General features: G+C 40.1%; 1 protein-coding gene across 1 annotated transcript in view; it reads left to right on the top strand.

Annotated features, from left to right (window-relative positions):
* LOC110159307 (pyruvate carboxylase, mitochondrial) overlaps positions 1-22755 on the top strand; it is a 606539-nt gene that overhangs the window by 451264 nt on the left and 132520 nt on the right. Inside the window, 1 exon segment of the mRNA XM_055156707.1 lies at positions 15599-15820. Coding sequence (XP_055012682.1) covers positions 15599-15820 — 222 coding nt within the window.

Genomic DNA, 22755 nt, shown 5'->3' with positions numbered 1-22755 from the left:
CAAAAAATATTACCATTTTTAAAAAAAAGGTTTCTTAAAAAATCTCGTCAGCTCACAAAAAACATGTCAAAAACATAGGCCTATTGGAGAAAGGAAAACTCCAGGTGCAGTGGAGTCTCCTGTTTCCCCGCAGTGTCTAATTACAAGGTGTTATGATAATTCTTCCATGTTTAATCGAACACACTGTCATTTTATCATTTCACATTTTAATGGAACCAGCCGCAATTAGAGGTTTCTATCGTCAGTTGAAGTGTACAACCGTAACTATCATGAAAACATTGCTCTGACGACTCTATAAAAAACATGTTAACGCGCTAGATAACATGGGCTGTCTTCCTGTCTCATCTAAGGGCCTTTAATAAGAAGTGTCACCAGGATTTCACTATAGGGACAATTATAATAGAAAGCTAAAGATACAAGATGTTCTGTTTGAAAGTGTTAAATCGGGGCTTTGTCAAACCATCAACAGTCAACCGAGCTGTGAGATTTTCAAACTGGGGTCCACGTACTCCTTGAATGTTATGATTTATATAACATATAAGGTGCGCTGTGTAACTTGCCAGGTGGAGGGTCCATTATCAGCATGTCTCTGTGGAGATGTGCCTAGAATGTTCCACCGTATGGCCATAAACTTAAGAATCATGGACAATTTACAGGTTAGACTTGTGGAGAGGCGACCCCACTCACACTAAGAATAAATGTTTTTTTTTTTAGGATATTTTTGAGCAATAAATAACAGCTGTAGTTGAATGCAAAACAGATTAGTTTAATACTATACTGTGGATAATTTAAACCAAAGCTAACATCTCCAGCTACACAAACAGGTTGTGGACCCTCTCCAGAAAAGTTATAGTTTTGTCCTGTTCTTGATTTTGGTGATGGTGTAAACCTAGGGGCAGTAAGATGGTTCAAATTTTTCTTTTTACTTAGATTCTCTAGATTAGAACCCTGCATTTGGTTCCATATCTGGCCAAAATATTATGCAAATGAATTAATATTCAGAGAGTGAAAACACTTGAAAATTGTCTTGTACTATAACATAGCGAACCAAATAAATAAGGCATATTCTAATAATCTGTCATTTTATTCTGCAAACACAAACTGAAACTTGCAGAAAAATGACTTAGAAAGACCATAAAAGTTTAGAAAGTCCATGAAAGTCCATAAAAAGTTGCTTGAAAACGCAAAATTAAAATTCATGCAGCTTGAGCAACTTCTAAAACATTTCCTTTTGCTTCTAAATTTCTTCCTAAATCATCTTTTGGATTCTAAAACCTAATGCAGAGTTCTAATCGAGGTTATCTGAAAAATAATTTTTTTACCGTGCTTTGATGGACCACTCTAAGGGGCAGGTCCTTAAAGATCAACCATGGAACTTTTGTAGCGTTGACTGCTCATCTCCATGAAAATCTGACTGTTTTGCCTTGTGTGTTCCACAGTACAGTATTAAGATCTTCTATCTCCATTAGGGTTGTCTAAAGTATTGAAAATCAGATACTAATCGGTACTGAAACTAATTTGGAAACTAGATACTCATTTGAGCAATTATCGATACTGCAAAAAATTAACATGAGCTTTCCTGAAACCTCCCATGGTAACATAGAGCAAGTACTATTATGTTGTGTTGAAATTTTAACCGTATTACTACAAAAGAGCATGATTTATCTTCATTGTGGAATCGGAATCGAGTATTGAGTCAATTCCTTAGTATCGAAATTTGAGTTTAAAATTTTAGTATTGCGACAAAATTGTGACGCCACCAGGTTACAGGAGAGGCAGCCGGTTCAATATGCCGATTTTCAAGGTATTTTTGAGCACCTGTATTGCACGTTTCTCATGTCTCATTTCTCTTTCCTCGCTTCCTTCTCCATGATTCCTCTCCTCGATTCGGCAGGAAATGGGTGAGGAAGTCCCGCCCACAGGAGACACGGGGAGGAGAGAGGATATAAACTCCTCACTGACACCAATAATGTTTGATTCTTTAATCTGACGTCCCTCGTGTTTACTCCTTCCTTCTGTGGTTTTCTTCGGGACACCACCTCACATGACACATTTGACTAACAGCTGAAAAATGGAGGATCAAGGAGAATGAAGCGAGGAAATGGAAGCAGTTAGGTACTACTAAATGGTTCAGTAGTAGCTAACTAACCTTGTACGATTATATTTCTGGTTGTAATTCACTTTTCAAAACTAGTATTGAAGCAAAATTTGGAGTGAGACTTGATAGCAGGAGTCTTAGAGGTACCCACATCTGATCAAACGCAAGGTGAACAGAGGACAAGGAGATGAGGAAGGAAAAGGAAGTAGGAAGCAGGAAAGGAAGTAGGAAGCGAGCGTGGTGATTTGAATGCAGAACCGTCCTGTGTGTGTAAATGGGTCAGTTGTCAGCCTCGGTAAACCACTCGGGACCAGTGCATCTCTTCACTACTTTTTGGCTTCTGCATTTTAAGTGTGTGTATTATTATTCAGAACAAGGGAAGACCGTCTCCAAACCCCGTCGTCACGTTCTAACGATATAGGTCAATGAACCACAACCGGGCTTTGTCTTACCTCATGTTCATTCAAATACAAAGCTTTCTGGTTTCTGTTTAATTTCTCTGTCTACTTTTTGTCTTTCAAATACCAATCTTACATAGCTGTTGTTATGGTGAATAATTTGGTTTTATAGCAAAATACTTAACTCTAAAATCAATCTTAAGGGTATTTGAAATTTTTAAAAAGTTGGTATTTACTTATTTTATTATTTACTTTTGGTTATTTTAAAATTGGTTTATGATATGAAGCCACAGTGGGTTTTTAGAACTTAAAGCTGTCTATATTGTGGCCTAGAATGTTCCACAGTATGGCATTAAACCAGTCTGATCTTGCATTTTTTAACTGCAGATGTTAAAAAAAACCAAACATGGTTGCCTCTCCACAGATCCGACCCATAACTTGGCTTGATAACATCAGGTGGTAGTCTTCAGGTAGATAGTTTACTTTAATTTGTTTAATGTCATGTGATAAATTGTAGGCAAAGTAGTAACATTTCTATGGAGACCAGCAGGTGGCGTAGCAAGGCTGGCGACTAAGTCAGGAATCAAAAACCCCGTAAGTGCAAGTCAGCGAAGAGCCAGACATTGTGTTGGCAACAATTCCCGAGATGGAGGATTTAAAGCCGGAATAAAGAGAATGTTTGAATTTTATCAAGGGGAAAGACGTTATTGCCCTTCTTCCTACAGAATTTGGGAAATGCTTAATATACCAGTTAGCGGCGCATTACATACATCACGACCAAATAACAGCGATTGGTTAAAAGACAAAAAGTACCTGCCTACCGCCGAGCAAACGAATTCTAACACTGCAAGGTCAGACGGTTTCTACGAAGTGAAACCGTCTGATGAATCAAGCTACGTCTACATTTCCAAAGCTCAAAATGCTAGATCCACCTTTTGATGTCATGCAGTGGTAGTTTTCAAGTTAACATCTGCCCTTTAGTTCAGTGGAGATGGTCAATTCCAAGTCTGAATTCTACTGAAGATGTATAGAGTTTAAAAACACAATGGAACACTTCCTGTATTACCAGACATAAACACAACTCCAGGTATGTTTTTAATGAGGAAACGGCGTTAAAACAGGCACCGGGCACTAGCCAGTCGGTGAAAAGCCATATATTCTGTGTTAACAATTCCCGAGATCAATGATTTAAAGCTGGAACAAAGAGAATGTTTGGTGAATTTCATCAAGGGGAAAGATGTTATTGCCCTTCTTCCTACGGGATTTGGGAAAAGCTTAAAATACCAGTTAGCCCCGTTAGCGACGCATTACACACGTCACGACCAAATAGCAGCGATTGGTTAAATGATAAAAAAGTCCTGTCTACTGTCGAGCGAACGAATCCTAACACAGCGAGGTCAGACCGTTTCTGTGAAGTGAAACAAAGTGAGATCAGCTGATGAATCAGACTACAGGTGGCATGCCCTCCACCCAAAAAGTGACATAGTGCCCCTTTAAATATCCCTGTATCAAATCTTAGCTGTTGTTATGGTGACTCATTTGGTTTTATGGCAAAATAACTCAAAAAGCCTGGCATTTGAAGAAAGTAGTAGTAGTAAAAGCAGTAACCCAAGCAGAAATATTTTTTGCTTTATGAACATTCTTTACTTTTGATGATTTTAAAATTGGTTAATACCATTGTGATATGAAAAACGCTAACTTGTATCAGTTTTTTTTCTTCAGTATATGTCTAGTCCAGTGCCTCTCCCTGTACCTTTAAATAGAACAAAACCTGGATGGTGATGTCTTGACTATGATTTTGTCAGGCGATACTTTTACTTAGTATTTTGTTTTTCCATTCTGGCTGAAAGTTGGACTTGAGTGATGTTGAGGATGGTGAAATCTGACAGGGCTGGAGAGAGGGCTCCATCAGGAATTAACTGAAACAAATCCTGAGAAGTCCGGCCCTGCAGAAGCTACTTGGTAAAAGCAGCGAAATGTTACCTGCAGAAGCTTTCCTTACCTTAGTAGGTCCAGTTATTTTGATGAATTTGGTGGTGACAGCATTCAGTAAGAAACCTCACATTACATAAATCATTGTTTATAGATCATTGAACAGAAAAATGGGCTCTTTAAATGTGTATTACGTAACATTCTTGTGTCCATGGAGATTATTATTGCTTGGCCTGGAATGTTCCACAATATTAGTTTTTTGTTTTGTTCAATAGAGTCAAGCAGTGACACCACAAGATCAAAAGTTACAGGTCAGATCTGTGGAGAAGCGATCCCGCTCACAGTGAGAATCCATATTTCTCAGTGAATTTTTATGGATTCAAAAAACACCTGTATTGAAATACAACATACTAACAATCTGGGGAATAATATGGTTGACCTAGTGGATATTTAGGTTTACTAGTCAAAGTGCATATGACATGGTGGGTGACTCATTTCCATTGTTATTGGGGGTGTAACGGTACATGTTTTCGTGCCGAACCGTTTTGGCACGGGGAGCTCGGTTCGGTGCGGGGCTGTGCACGAGTGAATTTGCGCAATTTGTCTGTGTTTACATTCCTCCACTACATGTGCAGCTACATGGAAAGCTCGGCTCTTTCATATTCACAAGGGAACTCGTCCATGATTGGGGTGGCAGTGTTTCCCGCAGCGCTTTATAGTTAGGGCGGCCACCTTGACAACAATTGCCCCCCGCCTTGACTACGTCCCTCTGAACCACGTGAATCCTCGCAAAACTACGATCATCGCACCCCGGTCCTCGCTTTCGCCAGCACGGAATCCCCGCTTCCCATTTGTATAATGTTAAAACAAATTGTTGGTTTAATACACACACAAATAAACAACAAGCAAATAGTTTTTCATTTTGTTCCCATGCTGTACCGAAAATTAACCAAACCGTGACCTCAAAACCGAGGTACATACCGAATCTGTGTATCATTCGTTAATTTGTTTTTCAACATAAAACATTTCAATTTTGTTTTTAAATGAAGAATGGAAAAAACGGATAACGGCCGTTTACATGACTTCTGTGACTGCGATGCCGGATTTTTGCACTATATACGGACTGAACCAGGATTGAGATTGAGATCGGGACCAGAGCGGGCCTGGTCTCGGTCTCAGTCCCGGTCTCAGTCCTGGTCTCGGTCCCGCTCTGGTCCCGCTCTGGTCCCGCTCTGGTCCCGCTCTGGTCCCGCTCTGGTCCTGGTCCTGGTTCAGTCCGTATACGATGCAAAAGTTCGGCATCGCAGTCAGGGAAGTCACATAAATTTGAAATGGCTATCTGTTTTTTCCATTCTTCATTTAAACACAAAATCGAAAACTGAAAACATGAATCATGAGTTTTGGAGACAAATAATGAAGAAAATTGTTGGTTTTTTTTTTGTTTTCTTATTTTTGGTTTTATATTGAGAAACAAATGAACGAATGACACACGGATTATACTGAACTGTGATTTCTGTGTTGTTAGGCGTGTTCTATCAAAAATCACAACTGGAATCGATCGATTAAAAGTAAAAAGAATTTATTCCCTGTCCAATACAATTCTAATACAGAGCTCTGGGTCAGACCACTATCCCTGATGGCCTATTCTACACAGGACTTAGTTTCAGGCAGTCTGAACGCCTGCATCTGTCCCTTAACCCAGTATATACACTTTCACAGAAATATGCAAATGATATGTTGATGAGGTCCTCCCCGAAGCCTCTCCGTTTATGGGAATGACCGGATCTATTTAGGTTTGGTGCCAGCCAGGATGTCCCCTTGTCAGCTGCTCTGTACAGAATTTCCTTAAAAAGACACAACCTACACAGCAGTTTCTTTAAACACATATATCAGATTTCAATAGTTAAGCATTAACTGCGTGACTTCATTAACAACATTTAAACAAATATATGATTTCAGCATTCAATAATTGCATGTGGTATACTCACGACACTTTCTTATTTGTAACAGCCTTCAGTGTCAGTCTTCCTTGTGTGTAAACCGTTCCTACAACTAGGACTAGAGTAAAGAATACAAATCCTTATATACAGTACATGTACAATCTGGGGAATAGTATCATTGACCCACTGGCTATTTACTGGTCAACCAACAGTCACATTGTAAAAGGTTTCTCAGTCTGATGTTGAGGACTATAGGCAGTAGAATGTATAGTACAGGTACAGTAAAGGTACAGGGGGGAGGGATTAGACTCTAATGCCTCTCCTCGTACCTTTAAATAGAACAAAACTGGGGTGATGATGTCTTGCTTGGTGCTTGTTTGGTGGTTTGCATTTTAAAGCATTGCGCCCCATATTTTCTTTGTGTACTGTGTTGCGTGACTCAGAGATCTGAAAACGTCTTTATGAATTAGCTGCGGAGCTCGGGTTGTGCACAGCCTATATCCAGAGCGTATTAACTTAGCACCAGGCTAATTTGTCTTCCCTGTTCTCATGCGAGCGTCTACATTTAGTGCTGCAGTTGTTTTTGCTTTTTGGCTCAGAGACAATTATAGTCGAGATCATTTGTTTTCAAGGATGAGGTGCAACAGCGAAAGGTCAAGTGTGAATATTCAAAACCGCTGTGAGAGGGAGGAGGGATGAGGAGAGAGCGAGAGAGCGAGGGGAAGGGGTGAGAGAGGGAAAGAGAGAGAGTGGGGTGCATAAAGTGTGTGTGGGAGAGAGAGAAAACAGGAAGAGAGAGGGGTAACAAGTGGAGGAAAAAGTGTAAAGAGAGGGAGAGAGTAAATAATCGGAGAGAAATGAAGAGGGAAAAGGAAGAACAGGAAAGAGACAAGTAAGAGAGAGAGAGAAAGGGAGCGAGAGAGGGGAAGAGATGGAGAGGGGGTGGACAATTGAAGAGAGAGTGGGAGAAAGGCAAAGAGAAAAGAGACAACTGAAGAAGAGAGAGAGAGAGTGAGGCAAGTAAAAAGAGAGAAAAGAAGAGAGACAATTGAAGAGAGAGAGACAGAGGAAGGCAAGTGAACAGAGACAATTGAAGAGAGTGGGACAGAGAGAGGCAAGTAAAAAAAGAGAAATGAAGAGAGACAATTGAAGAGCAAGAGAGACAGAGGAAGGCAAGTAAAAAGAGAGAAGGGAGACAATTGAAGAGAGGGACAAAGGTAAGTAAAAAAAGGGAAAAGAGAGACAAGGAAGAGAGACGGACAGAGGGCAAGTAAAAAGAGAGAAAAGAAGAGACTGCTGAAAAGAGGGACAGAGAGGCAAGTAAAAAAGAAAAAGAGAGACAAGGAAGAGAGAAAGACAGAGGCAAGCAAACAGAGAAGAGCGTCAACTGAAGAGAGAGGGACAGAGAGGCAAGTAAAAAGAGAGAAAAGATGAGAGGCGACTGAAGAGAGAGAGAGAGACAGAGACAGAGGAAGTCAAGTAAAGAGAGAGAAATGAAGAGAGACAATTGAAGAGAGTGGGACAGAGAGAGGCAAGTAAAAAGTGAAAAGAGAGGAACAGAGGCAAGTAGAAAAGAGAAAAGAGACAATTGAAGAGAGAGGACAAAGGGAAGCAAGTAAAAGAGATAAGAGAGACAATTGAAGAGAGACAGAGGAAGGCAAGTAAAGAGAGAAATGAAGAGAGAGGGACAGAGAGGCAAGTAAAAAGAGAGAAAAGAGAGACAATTGAAGAGAGAGAGACAGAGTAAGGTAAATAAAGAGAGAGAAATGAAGAGAGACAAAGAGTGCGACAGAGAGAGGCAAGTAAAAAGAGAGATAAGAGAGACAACTGAAGAGAGAGAGAAAGAGGAACGCAAGACAGTAGAAGAGAGAGACGGAGGAAGGCAAGTAAAACGAGAGAAATGAATAGAGACAATTGAAGAGAGATGGACAGAGAGAGAGAGAGAGAGAGGGGGGAATAGCTGAGCCGAGGTTTTGGAGGACAACATTTCATGCACATAGTTCCTCATTAACTCGTCTAATTGATTGATGATTGGGGCCAAAATAGATTTGCAATTCCATGTTCCAATATTTGAATGCCCCTGGTCGTGTGAATGTTTAATTGCCGGGCTGACAGTGGAAAGAGCTGTGCTGGAGAGAGACGGAGCGAGAAACGGCGAGAGAGGGAGGACAGCTGGGTACAGGCCTGGCCAAATTATTAGGCACACATGCTTCTAAATGCTAATCAGAAATGACATTGAAATTAGCTCTGATTTTACAAGATGGCTCAAAGCAATGCACAGTATATTCCATTTTCTGACTATTGTAACATAAGATTATTGCCTCTTGAACTGAAATTCTAGCCCAAATGATGACTTTTTGAAAAAAAAAAAAAACAACCTAAAGGATATATGTACTGTAGTATAGAATCAAACAAACAAAATATATATATATACTTTTGCACTATATCAATGAGACACATACAGTATTTATATTTTTAAATTTTTTATTACAGAACAGAAAGTAAAGAAAACATGGTGAAAAAAGTCTACTGTGTTTTCAAACTCACCACACTTTCACTTAGCCAGGCTGGTGCCACCTAGTGTTTCCTCTCAATTTCATTTCTCTCCAGCAACGAGGTCAGGAATCAGAATACACTAGACATTTTGCAAGAATCCCAGAAGTTGTAGACTGGCCAATCAGCGAAGAGCTGTGAAGCCATGGCGTCAAGCTCAAGCGCCTGTCTGGGTCCCTTTTGTGGTACAGCACAACAGTAAACAAAGCGGTCGATGGATGTAGACAAAGTCATACATTCTGTGTTTGCAACGATTCCAGAGATCGAGGATTTAAAGCTGGAACAAAGAGAATGTTTGTTGAATTTCATCAAGGGGAAAAACATTATTGCTCTTCTTCCTACGGGATTTGGCGCATTACATACGTCACGACCAAATAGCAGCGATTGGTTAAAGAAAAAAGTTCTCACCTACCATTGAGCAAACGAATCCTAATGCTGCGAGGTCAGACGGTTTCTACGAAGTGAAACCAGCTAATGAATCAGGCTAACTTTCACTAGAATCATTTGGATAATTTCAACTCTGGTATTGCCTCTACTGAACAAAAGATAAAGTGTTGTGTTAACTTGAAAACTACCACTAAATGACATCATGAGTTGGACTAGAGCATTTTGGGCTTTGAAGATGTAGGCAGACAAATAATACAGGATTACTCAAACATGTGAATGCAACAACACACAACTTTGGATAGGTTTTTGATGAGATACCGACATTATAACTTGACTTAAAGCACACAAGAGTCAATTTTGCGTAAACACAGTGTAGATGCTGTAGTTAAACTTGCAGACTAAGAGATCAGCTGTACCTAAGAGAATGTCCAGTATCTTTCTCTGTTTTGGTAGCCACTTGCGCACAGTGGAAAAGCCCATGTTGTTAATGTGAGCGACTCCTGAGTGTTTGTGTTTTGTCTTGGCTTTTAGCAGTGACATTTTGCCACTGTGTTTTGTGTTGCTTTGGGAGTTGAACATTGGCTCTCAATAAATGTCAAGTTTTACAGCCTTGTTCTCCATTTCCTCTGAGGCCATCTTAAAAGGTTTGGCCCGCGCTATTAATGGACAGTGCACTGTGTCATATCTATCAATCAACATCCAAGTGTCCAAATGTGCGGGGAGTTTCAGACTTATTAAATATTAGGATCTTTGCCATGTGATTAAGAATTTCAAATTAAAAAACTGTCTCTTCTGGATGGGGAAAAGTCCTCAAAATGTTGCAAGAGGAAGCTAAAACCAGTGAATACAAGTCTTCCACACTGTGACAAAACATAATCGAGTATGTTTGTTGTTTATTCCACACAATAGAAACAGCCCAAGGACGACATAAATAGCATATAAACAGTTAGGGCCATAGTCAAATTCAACAAGTACATTATACAACATCAAATCAAGTGCGTATTGTCATTTTTATTGAAAGACTGAGTGATGCAGATCATTCAAACTGCCTCAAAATGTTTTATTCCATCGAGTATGAATATATAATGTAACTGCCATTCACTGAACCAAAAACGGACTTCGAAATTGGAACTAAACCCAGACAATGACTTAACTAGGACTGGACCAAAACCAAAGCAGGACACAACCAGAAGGACACAATTAGGACAGTACTAGAGTGGGACTAGACCAGGACTAGACTTGGACTGGACCAGGGTTAGAACGGGAAATGAATAAAACTACACTACTATTAGATAAAGATAACACCAATATTACACAAGGACTAGATCAGGACTAGACCAGGACTAGATCAGGACCAGACCAGACTAGACCAAGACTAGACCAAGACCACACCAGCACCAGACCAGGACCAGACCATGACCACACCAGGACCTGATCAGACTAAGACTAGACCAAGACTAGACCAAGACTAGACCAAGACTAGACCAAGACTAGACCAAGACTAGACTATGATCAAACCAGGACCAGACCAGGACCAGACCAGGACTAGACCAGGACTAGACCCGGACCCGAACCAGACCAAGACCTGATCAGACCAAGACCAGACCAGACTAGACCAAGACTAGACCATGACCGGACCTGACCAGGACCTGACCATGACCAGGACTGGACCGGACCAGGACCAGGACCAGACCAGGGCCAGACCAGGACCTGATCAGACCAGGACCAGACCATGACAACACCAGGACCTGATCAGGCCAGTAAAAGACCAAGGCAGGACCAGACTAGACCAAGACTAGACCATGACCTGACCAGAACTCAAACCATGCCCAGATCATGACTAGACCAGGACTAGACCAGGACTAGACCAGGACTAGACCAGGACTAGACCAGGACTAGACCAGGACTAAACCAGGACTAGACCAGGAGCAAACCAAGTCTACATCAAGACCAAACCAGGATCAAACCAGGATCGAACAAGCCTGAGAATGTGAGCGTCTTTACCTCACGGTGTTAATAATGAAACACAACTTGACTATTTGAGCATAACTCGATATGTCAACAGTGAGCCTGGTGCTTGGAAATGGAATAAAAAGTCAAATATTCCACTGAGTTAAAAGCTCTCCACGCCTTTTTGATGCCGCTGTCTGGAGGTTTTCTGGTCCTGAAAGAGGGGAGTGACAGGCCAGACACGGCTCTGAATCTCAACCACTTTTAGCAGCTACACCCTTGAACCTTTTTGAACCTGGCAACCACACAGTCTGTGTGTCTGTTTTCCTGTCCCAATAGTGACTGCATACTTCTGTCTGTGTCTTGGCAGTATAATGACGAATGTGATCCTCTGTAGGGTAACGTGGGATCTGAAATTGAAATGTTAAAAGTGCACTGTGTAACTTTTCTGATGTCAAAGCTTTTCTTGGAATATTACACAGTATGACATTAAACTATCACAGTATTATAGAAACTAGCAGGAGGGGATACTACAAAGCCAAATTACTGGTCAGGCCTGTGGAGAGGCCACCCCACTCACAGTAATGCTGCGTTCAGAGGCAATCCACTTTTTTATTTCTATAGCACATTTCACAAAGAGTTTCCAAAGTGCTGCACAAGTACATACTAATAACAACAATAATAAAATGATAAAATAAATGCTCAGATTTAATCATACTAGTCTTAAAACAATAAAACCAGAAAAATAAACATAAGAGCAAAATCATAGAATAACAATAAATAAATAAAGCCAATAAAATACATAAAAAATAAATAAAAGACATAAAGGACCACACAACTCACGTGGTGTTAAAAGTGGCTCGTAAGATGAGACTTAAAACTCTCCACTGTGGGGACTGTTGGGATGTGGGGGGGCAGAACGTTCCAGAGTTTGGGCCAACCACAGAGAAGGCCCCGACCCCCTGATTTTAAGTCTCGTCTTGGGCACCATGAGCAGGAGCTGGCCCTTGGACCTCAGAGTGTGTGAGGTTGTAAAAGAGCATCAGGTTTACATGCATGGTCTATGGGCAGAACAGGTGTTTTTAACCTTTAAAAACATGCATTGTTACTGTGAGCAGGGTCATCGCTGGCGCCACCTAGTACCTCAGCTCAATTTAATTTCTCTCTAGCGACTAGGTCAGGAATCAGAATACACTAGACAGTTTGCAAGAACCCCAGAAGTTGTAGACCGCGCACCGGCCAATCAGCAAAGAGCTGTGAAGCCATGATGTCAAACTCAAGCGCCTGTCTGGGTCCCTTTGTGGTACAGCACAACAGTAAGCGAAGTGGTTGAGATGGATGTAGACGAAGACATACATTCTGTGTTGGTAACAATTCCCGAGATCAAGGATTTAAAGCCGCAACAAAGAGAATGTTTGGTGAATTTTATCAAGAGGAAAGACGTTATTGCCCTTCATCCTACGGGATTTGGTGCATTACATATGTCACAACCAAATAGCATTGATTGGTTAAATAAAAAAAAGTACCCACCTACCATCAAGTGAACGAATCCTAATACTGCCAGGTCAGACGGTTTCCATGAAGTGAAACCGGCCAATGAATCAGTCTAGGTCACCCCTTCGTGAATCTGACCACTAATTTGTCCTATTGGCGTCTTGTGCTTGTGTCCATGGAGATACTATAGATAAAGTTAATACCTTAAAATGAAATATGTCAAGTAAAGCAAGAACATCCCCAAAACAACAAGCACATCTGAAAGTTACATAGTGTACCTTTTGTGACCTGTGCGATATTATCAGAATATTCAACATAGAACAGTTATATCCCCATTTTTATCCAACACTTTAGTGTCTAGTCACACACACCTTCTCATTTCCCTTCTTAGCAGTAATTGGCTTCTTTATAAAGCAAAACCGTGTCTATATAAGTTGATTTTAGCTGTTGGACGCGCAAATCGCTGGGTGGTGAAGGTAATAAGGCAGCTGAGTTGATGTATTCCTGTTCTCTTCTATTAGGTTTGATCTCATGGAGCGTGTGGTTAAGGAAACGCTCAGGCAGAAGACAGCGGCTTCCTCATTAGGACAAGTTGTGACATACAGAGAGAACAAGTACTGTACATAATGTGTTTACGTGCTGTCTGCGTAAAATATTGCAAAGGGACATTTAAAACCACTGTGTAGGCAAATGGAGCTAAAGTTCATAAGGAAGTAATACAATATAGAGCTTAGATTAACTTAAAATATGATCTAATGGAGTTATGCTTTTCAAAACACTCCTATATTACACAAAATTGACCTTTGTAAGCTTTAAGTTATGTTATAATATTGTTATATCATCAAAAACAGTTGTGTGTTGTGAGTAGGGATGGGCATTCGATGAAATTTTCTTAATCGATTGTCGGAAGAATTAATGATCGATTATGGAGTAATCATTAACGTTTTTATATTAAAATGATCATCATTATTATTACTATCTGCACTACTAATCTGCATAAATAAATTCAACTTTGCGACATATAAACCGTAACAACTCTAGAGCCACATCAGCCCGTTTGAGATTATAATGTGTTTAATTCAGTTTTGCACAACTCTCACAGAAACGAAACTTAAAACCGCATTGCTAATTTGCATAAACTAAGCAAAGATAAAACTACAGCTCTTGTGCGCTGATGCGGTCAATTTCTGTCAGATTAAAAGACATGATTCAGTGGAATACAGGTTAGTGTGACCATATTTGTGTTTGTCAGAACCAGGACACCGTACGCGGGGGGGGGTAGGAGGTGGGGTCTCGTCATTGACATTGCGCTACTCTCACCTGGCAAAGCTTTTTCCCACCGGACACCGAAACATATGTGCTGCTTTGTACACTGTGCACATGGACTCACACTTGTCTCGACTGGAACGGAAAGCGTGGAATTTCTTGTACAAGTCATCGTTAAATACGCATTTGTGCTTCGGTACGTTGCAGACTGACCAACTGTTTGTGTCTCGCTCCTTCTGAGTGCAGAGAGACACATGTACGGACCCGTTTGGTCACTCTACACAGCAACTTACATTCGGTTTGTCGACTAAAATTAACGTAATCGATGAAATTCTTAATGATCAATTATCGATTAATCGACTAATCATGCCCATCCCTAGTTGTGAGTTGTGTTTTGGTTCATTCACACATGTTTGAGTAATCCTGCATTTTTAGTCTGTCTGCATCTCCAAAGCTCAAAATGCTCTTTTCCACCTAACAGTATATAACTCTTCATGATAAATAATTAATCCCTTTGCGAAGCCCCGTGAGTTTTTTTTTTCAGAATACAGACAAAGGTTTATTCTTGTTACAGCAGATATGGACAGGGCCTAAGCCTGCCCTGACCAGAGCCCGACAGCCTCTCTTGAAGACCCCTTCTCGCCAACTCCCCCCAGAGCATCTCCACTGAACATCCCCTCTGAGTCTCTCCCCCAGAGCATCTGAGCTCTGAGTATTTATACAGAAATACAAGTTAAATACATATCAAAGCAGAGTGGCACTTGTTTCACAGGCTCCTGCTAATCAACATACATTTGAGGACAGCTAAGACAACAAAGGGCTTCCTGAGGGTGAGGACAGTTGTGTCTGCTGAGTGTTTACACTTGCTATTGACTGGTTTTGGTCTCAGGTAGTAATCGCATTTATTTACACACAGACAGATTGAGAGAATTTTTTCCACAATATAAATTTCCATCACATGTGGAGTTTAAAATCACAGTGGAGCACTTCCTGTGTTACCACATGACAGCAGTGTGACACAGAACGCAACTCTAGGCATGCTTTTGATGAGGAAACATTATAACAGAGATCAGAAGGGTTGCCACGTGCTCGTCTCCTTGTAGATGTTACTGTTCTGTCTGAAATGTTGAAAGATATGGCATTGAAAATAGTCTCTCTTGCTTTTATTCAATTACAGGTGGTTTTGTGCTCAAAAGATACCTTGAAATGCTTTCTTGATGCTTATACCAAAACATTCTATGAGATCAAGTCAAGTGAGGGAAGAAAATGCATCGCTTTCTGCAGTATTGTTGCAATTCTAAAATTAAGTAATTCAGTAGTTTATGTTGATATTTTCCAGTATGAAATGAAGTTCAGGTGAGTCATATAAGTAAATTTTGTATTAATAAAGTTTCACACTAATACAAAGAAAAAGCATCCATGATAAATATTGATCCCCAGAAATCCCCATGCATCCGTATTGAATAAATCAATGTAATTCATATTGTGACAGGCCTATCTCTCCACAGATTCACTTCCAGATTGTCTTTCAAATTCTCTTGCTTGTATCACTAAAGTGTAGTTTTGTTGTCTCCGTTTAGGTGACCCTCCAGTTGGTTTCCGAGATGTCCTGCTGCGTGACGGGCCTGAGGGCTTTGCGAAGGCTGTGCGCGCTCACCCGGGTCTGCTCCTCATGGACACCACCTTCAGAGACGCCCACCAGTCGCTCCTGGCAACAAGGGTCCGCACGCACGACCTCAAGAAGATCTCACCATTCGTCAGCCATAACTTCAGCAACCTGTACAGCCTGGAGAACTGGGGAGGTCAGTGCAGATAAAACACATGGAGTTTGTGGAATTTAGTTTGTTTATGTATTTCATAGCTACAGTTTGAACATGGCCGTAATAACACTTTACAATGGGTAGATTGAGATATCCAAGGATGACAATTTGTATCATCGATCGCTCATTCACACACAAACACAGTGGATTGGTGGTGAAACTACTGAGCTACTGAGCAAAATCTTTCAAACGTACTGCTTTGTATCAGACAGAGAGACATGGTCAAACCTCCTTGTCAAAGCCTGATCTCGTCAAATCTCAGAAGCTAAGCAAAGCCGGGCCTGGTTAGCGCTTGGATGGGAAACTGCTGGGAAAATCAGGTGCCGCAGTGGAGCGGCAGTGGTTAAAAAAAAAAAAAAAACTGCTGTTGTATCCTTAGGCAAGACAGTAAACCCACATTGCCTTGGATGAAAGTGGTGTGACTGGTGGTGGTTGGAGGGACTGATGGCGCAGTCAGTCTGGAATGAATAACGCACCAAAATGTAAAGCGACTTTGAGCGTCTGGAAAAGCGCTATACAAGACTCATGCATTATTATTTTTATTATGAAAAGTGAGCGATGGAGAAACAGACGAAGAGAGAGACAGAGGGAGAGAGAGAGAGAGAAAAAGAGAGACGCAAAGAGAAAGAGAGAGATGGACTGAGACCGAGTCTGAGAGAAATATTTATATAGTTTCATACTAGTATAGATTCCTCTGATCAGGGGTCTCCAACCTTTTTCTTCTGGTGAGCTACCTTTACAAAAAGAAAATGCCAAAGAGTTACTTTTTTTTAACGGTCAAAAGAAATTGAGCATAGGAAAGCCTTAGATGGGGAACAGGTCGATACCTATAAAACATAAACCTTTATCCATTTATTAGTGCACAGAGTATAGGGTGACCAGACTTTCAAAATAAAAAAACTGGGACATCCTCGTTTTTTGGTGGTTGGTGATAATAAAATTGTGAAATGAGTGTGTAATTAAGGAAAATTGTTACACAGAGACCATTCATGACTGACATGCGAGTCAGTATAATCACATTTTTAAGCAGTTTTTCTGTATTTTACCTAAACACATTTGAATTTATGTCTCTCTTTACTGTTGGCAGGTATGAAATTGGTCAAAAATGGGGACACCCGTGACATTTCTTCTATAAAACTGGGACAAATTAGTGGTTTTGTATAAATCTGCTGGGACAGGGGACACAGGACTCAAAACTGTGACAGTCCCGGGTAAATAGGGACGTCTGGTCACCCTAACAAAGTCAGGCATCAAAATGATAAATTTACAATGGTAGTTCATCAAATTTGAGTCATTCAGCCAATATGTATACTTGAGAAATCCTTTGGTGAGCTACTTGGAAGGGGGTGGAGAGGTACTGGTAGCTCCCAAGCTACAAGTTGGAGACTCCTGCTCTAGATATAGATTGATATATATACATAGTGGTTGCCAGTGGGAAAAGGCATGCAATGGTAAGGATTTCCTGTTATGCTTAAATTCAGTAGTTGAACATGAGCACGACGATCTTCACAATATTTACCTGCAAATGTCTATATTACACAAACGTTCACTTGCAAATAGTCTGACAAACCCACACAAATGTTAGTCACAGATATAAAGTTATTTATTTATTAACAATATTCGCGAAGCTGCTGAACAAAACTACTGCTAATGTGTTTCTAAATATCTCTTAATGTCCCTGTGACTCCGCTGAGTGAATTGGACTTAAGTGCTCTATCATTACAAACACACTTGTGATAATGCCTCTGATACAACGTCCTGTGGCATGGCACCGTCCCTTTAAACACAAACCATCCCTTTAAAAGAGTAAATAAATGTTTGCATAATTTCAAAATTGAAAAAAAAAAAAGGCAGACAGATAAGAAATGCTATTGTTTATGTTGTTTTCATTTATTAATATGGCTGTTACTAAATCTCAGTTATATTGAAGTTGTGTCCTTGTGCAAGACACTTCTCCTTGCCTCTAGCGTCAGTGTACATATGTATGAATAAGCATTTGCAAGAGCAGAATCAAATAAGGACAATGTTGTTATTTAGCTTCTCTTGTGTCCATAGAAAATACATGAGGATTTTGAAGCCTTCTCTCTTGTCTTAACTCGGAACGAAAAATGAAAGTAGACTCTCTCAAAGCGGTCCCTTCTCCTGTCATCATGTTGTTTTCGTATGCTGTGTCTCTCTAATGTACTTTAGTGGCGATGCATTGCTCTGAGAGGGAGGCCCATATTCTCTGTCAGACTCCTGATAAAGACAGAGTGCTGCTGTTTAAAACTTCAGAAAGCTTTTAGTGAAGACTTGAAATCGTCGCTCGCTCACACCTACTTCAAACACAGTGTTTATGACAGTGAGAGCGATAGCAGGTTTCAAAAACTAAATTTATAGTGCCATTAACTATTTTGTTTTCGCCTGAAGTAAACAGTTACAATGTGTAATGGGTTTGCAGTAATAGGTATCGCAGATGTAGATTCGTCATTACTTTCAACACTGCTAAATATGAATTGTGTTTTTGACTATGTTAGATTAAAGAAGGCATATTTTACATCTATGGGGTATTAGCTTTTATTGTTTTGAAAGTCACTCCCCCTTCACAACACAATCGGCGTGTATCCCACAAATAAAACGACCGTATTTTCCATGCTACAGGGCGCGCTCTTAAGCCTCCAACTCCATCAAAAAACGATGCGCCCCACAATCCAGAGCGCAATATACACTCCGGTGTCCCAACATGACTTCAGTAAACTACAAAGCCGCACCACCCGTAGCCACACTCATCACTCCACAGACCGGAGAAACAAACCGACAAAACGAGTCCAATGTGCCACTCTGAGCACCCACAACTGACACACTCCCTCAACTGAGTCACTGAAACCAAACAACGCCACAATCATAGTCAATACAGAAAAGTGTACAGTTTTGTATCATGTTTTTGTATATTTCTGGAGTATTGTCGTGTGGGATCATGAATGATGTAGTGTTGTGGGCTGAGCAATGGACAGAATCTTGCAGCTAACCATTAGGAAAGTTCATATAGGGCCCAAGAGAGAACGCTAACATGCATGGATCTAAAACCTCTCCAGGCATCTTTTTAATGAGGGAACAACATTATAACATGATAGAAAAGTTAAAAAAGAAAAATCGATTTTGCATAACAAGCCTGTCTTTACATGGTGCATATGACCTTGATTATACAACATTTCTGACTAGATTGAGCAAAATAAGTACAGCTCAAAAACAACATGGACCTATTCAAATAACTCCAGATCCACCAGGCGAACAAAATTTCTCTTTCATACTAATTTGTCATTGTGTCTAGATATTTGATAGCCAGGTAGAGCTCATTAGACTAGGTTTTCAAAGAATTCTTTTGCAAGTTTCACACATTTACATGACACAGATTGAATGAGTGCAATATATCAAAACTCACTTTTTTATGTGTTTTTTACGCACAGGTAATTCAAAGCAAAGATATAGCGGTTAATAAAACATGTAATGATATTAAGGAAATAACTCAAATGATTTCAATAACTCAATGGTAATTTTTTTGCAGTAGAATGTAATTTTCACCACAAAGCAAGGTAGTTTTTATAAATCTACCATGTGGTCTTATACTACACTTAGATCCAGGGCATTCTATATTAAGGAAATTCTGTCTTATTCATGTGATATTTATAGTATCGATACTTGTTTTTTCTAGATTTTTAATGCTTTAAGACACCACAAAAAAAAAAGAAAAAGAGAAGCAATACAGACACTGACAAGGAATGTAAGTAAATTTATACAGAGAGACACGCATTTGTCTACATACCTTATTTTCCGGGCTATTAGGCGCTCTGGATTATAACACGCACTGTCATTAAATGGTCTATTTTCGAACCTTTTTCACAAATAAACTGCACTGGACTTTAAACGAAGCACAACAGTTGGATGGGTCAGTGGGACTTTGTTTGGCGGGTTCACGGTGACTCTGGGCTTTGTTCAGTTGTGGCGTGTAGGGAGGGTGCTGTCTGGGACCGCTGGATTGTTGGCGTGTTCGCAGTGACTCAGTTGTTCAGTTGTGTCTAGAAGTGGCACTCGCTTTTTCGGTTCGTTCCTCCGTTCCGTTCCTCGTCCGTGTGGAGTGATGAGTGTGTCTGCGGGTGTGTTTCGCTGTGCGGTCGCTGTCTGCTCCGTGTGTGTTTGCGTGCGCTGTGGGTGGTGCGGCTTTGTAGTTTACTGAAGTCATGCTGGGACACCTGAGTGGATTTGTGTATAGGGTGCTCTGGATTGTGGGGTGTGCAGTCGTTTTTTGATGGGGTTGGAGGTTTAAGAGTGCACCTAATAGTGTGGAAAATACAGTATATACATTATCTATAGGACAGTCTAGGTCAGTAAATTTATACCTACATGGCCAGCGATACCAAAACAATCTTCAGATATGCACCAGTGCTGAAAAACAATCACAGGGGTGCTAGTTTTGATACTAGTTCTAGTATCTGGGTGTTGATACTTGATTACTGCCTATGAATTCAATTTTTGAGTGTAGATGATCAAAGTCCTTTAACACAGGCAGTGCTCCAAAGATATTAGCATTCACTTTCACATTTACTCCCTTTTGGCCATTTAGATGCATTAGTTCAACTTTCATGTCTTGAATTTGAGCATGGGTGAAAAACAGAGTAGCAAAGCAAAGCAAATTACCTCAGTTACCTTCGTATTATGTAAATACTGCAACAGTGTGAGCCATTGTAACTGATGGTCTGCAGCTTACACCTCAGTGGAGATGTCTTGTAGTATACGCTGTGTTTTGCAGTTAAATTACATTGAAACGTAATGGCTCTATGTGATAGCACGGACGCAGGCACCAAAGCTGAAAGTCGCTACAGTTTGCGCCCTTTACGAGTCAAATCTTCTACAAAGATGTCTGAGCCTGATTGAAAAGTATAGCTGTTTAAAGCCATAACAGAGACTAAAGTGTGAGGAGCCGAACTGTCAAAGAGAAGCATGGTTATGGATGATGGTAAACACTATTCTGCATGAGCTCTTTGCAAAGGGGAGAAAAGAACCTCTGCTTACATAAAGGTACTGCTACAGAAGGCAAAATATGTACAAAATATACAAGATTATAGTCCGGTTTTCCACAGCATGGCATTACACTGATGTATTGAAGTAAGATTGCATGCTTTTTGAGATGTGTTTCATTCACACGAGTTAAACACACAAAACCTGCTTATTTAGACTGAGTTCTTTTGATAATACAGGAAGTGCTTTTTTAACTCCATACACATTAACTAGAATCATTTGGATGATTTCAGCCCTGGAATTGCAAATCTCTACTGATAAAAGACAAAAGGTAGCTGTTTACTTGCAAACTATCACTTCATGACAACCAAACGGAGTATTTTGAGCTTTGGAGATGTAGATAAAGGATTACTGAAACGTGTAAATGAAACAAAACACAAATCCAAAACATTCTAACATGGCTTGAAGCTACTAAGAATCAGTTACAACATACATTTTTAGATATGTTTTGTAACCATGTATGCTGTGTTTCTTCAGACAATATACTTTCAGATTTTGTATTTTTAACCTGTACGGCAAAAAAACACAAACAGAATTACACTATCCTCCATTGTAATATTTTCAGTCTATCTTATCACAGTATTTCCCTGATTGTAGTGACTCGGAAGCCTTGCCTTAGTCTCACTGGGGTCACTCTGTTAGACAAATATATTAATACTCTGATACTGCGAGCTGAGATGGTGCTGAGGCATTGTGTTCAAATAGGTCTCTTCTGATTTACTTAGGCTGCCTCTTTTATGGGCTCAAACAGCAGATACTTTGACACTGTAATGAAATACTGGTCTCTTTCTAACCGCTCCACCAGGAGAAATTTAATCTAACTGAGATCTTTCAGCACCAAAGAGGAGCTCGTATTTGCTTTTGTTCACCAGTCAGACACAGCAGAGTCAGATTAGAAGGAACACGTTGTGGGCAGGTTTCATCAGCTACCAAGTTATGATACAACAAGTTTTAAACAATAGCAAAGCATATTTTTATTCCATTAAGTAAAAGTACCGCATTTTTCTAACTCTAAGGCGCACTCAAACTCCTTTCATTTTCTCAGAAATCGACATTGTGCCTTAAAATCTGGTGCGTCTTATATATTAATTCTGCTTGTGTTTACTGATTTCGAACCAATTTTATGTGGTACACGGCGCTTAAAAAATCAGTCAAAATGTTTTAGCTTGATGGATTGTTGGAGCATTATGGCCACCGTAGTCAGGAACCTCGTGGAGTCCGACCGAAGATCATATCAGGGCACATAGACCAAGCTGTTTTTTTCAGCACTTACAGTTTATGCAAATGAGTCATGTGGTTTTAAGTTTCGTTTCTGTAAAATCTAAACAAATACGTGCAAAGCTGCATTAAACACATTATTACTCAGTGTATTTTTGAGTCCTCCTCGTAGGAAATAAAAACACAAACTTAAATTATCCACCCACATTCACATTCATAATACACATTCACCAAGACAGGGAGGCAACGCCGGGCGAGTTGCACCACGATCTGCCAAAGGATCATGGATGCCTGGGCTAAGGATCAGTCTCAATTTACGTATGAAAATAGACAAGAGAATTCAACATTATTGATACTGCGCCTTATAATCCAGTGTGCCTTATAGTCTGAAAAATATGGCACTGAGTTGACGTTTTAGGTTTTGAAAAAAGCATTTACTGGGCATGATGAGACAGAAGTAATGACTTGATGGAGGTTCATCTAGAGTTGTCACGATACTAAAATATCAAACTTGATTTTGATACTAGGGAACAGACTTGATATTCAATACAGATTCTAATAATATAAAATTTCATTGGGTAATAGAATGTGATTTTCAACGTTAAATAATAGTACTTTCTTTTATGTTACCGTGTGGCCTTATA

Source organism: Boleophthalmus pectinirostris, unplaced genomic scaffold (assembly GCF_026225935.1).
Source record: "Boleophthalmus pectinirostris isolate CB_2022bp ecotype Guang Dong unplaced genomic scaffold, ASM2622593v1 HiC_scaffold_20, whole genome shotgun sequence".
Lineage (NCBI taxonomy): Eukaryota > Metazoa > Chordata > Actinopteri > Gobiiformes > Gobiidae > Boleophthalmus > Boleophthalmus pectinirostris.
The sequence above is the reverse complement of the archived record's forward strand: the minus strand, read 5'-3'. Positions and strand labels throughout refer to the sequence as shown.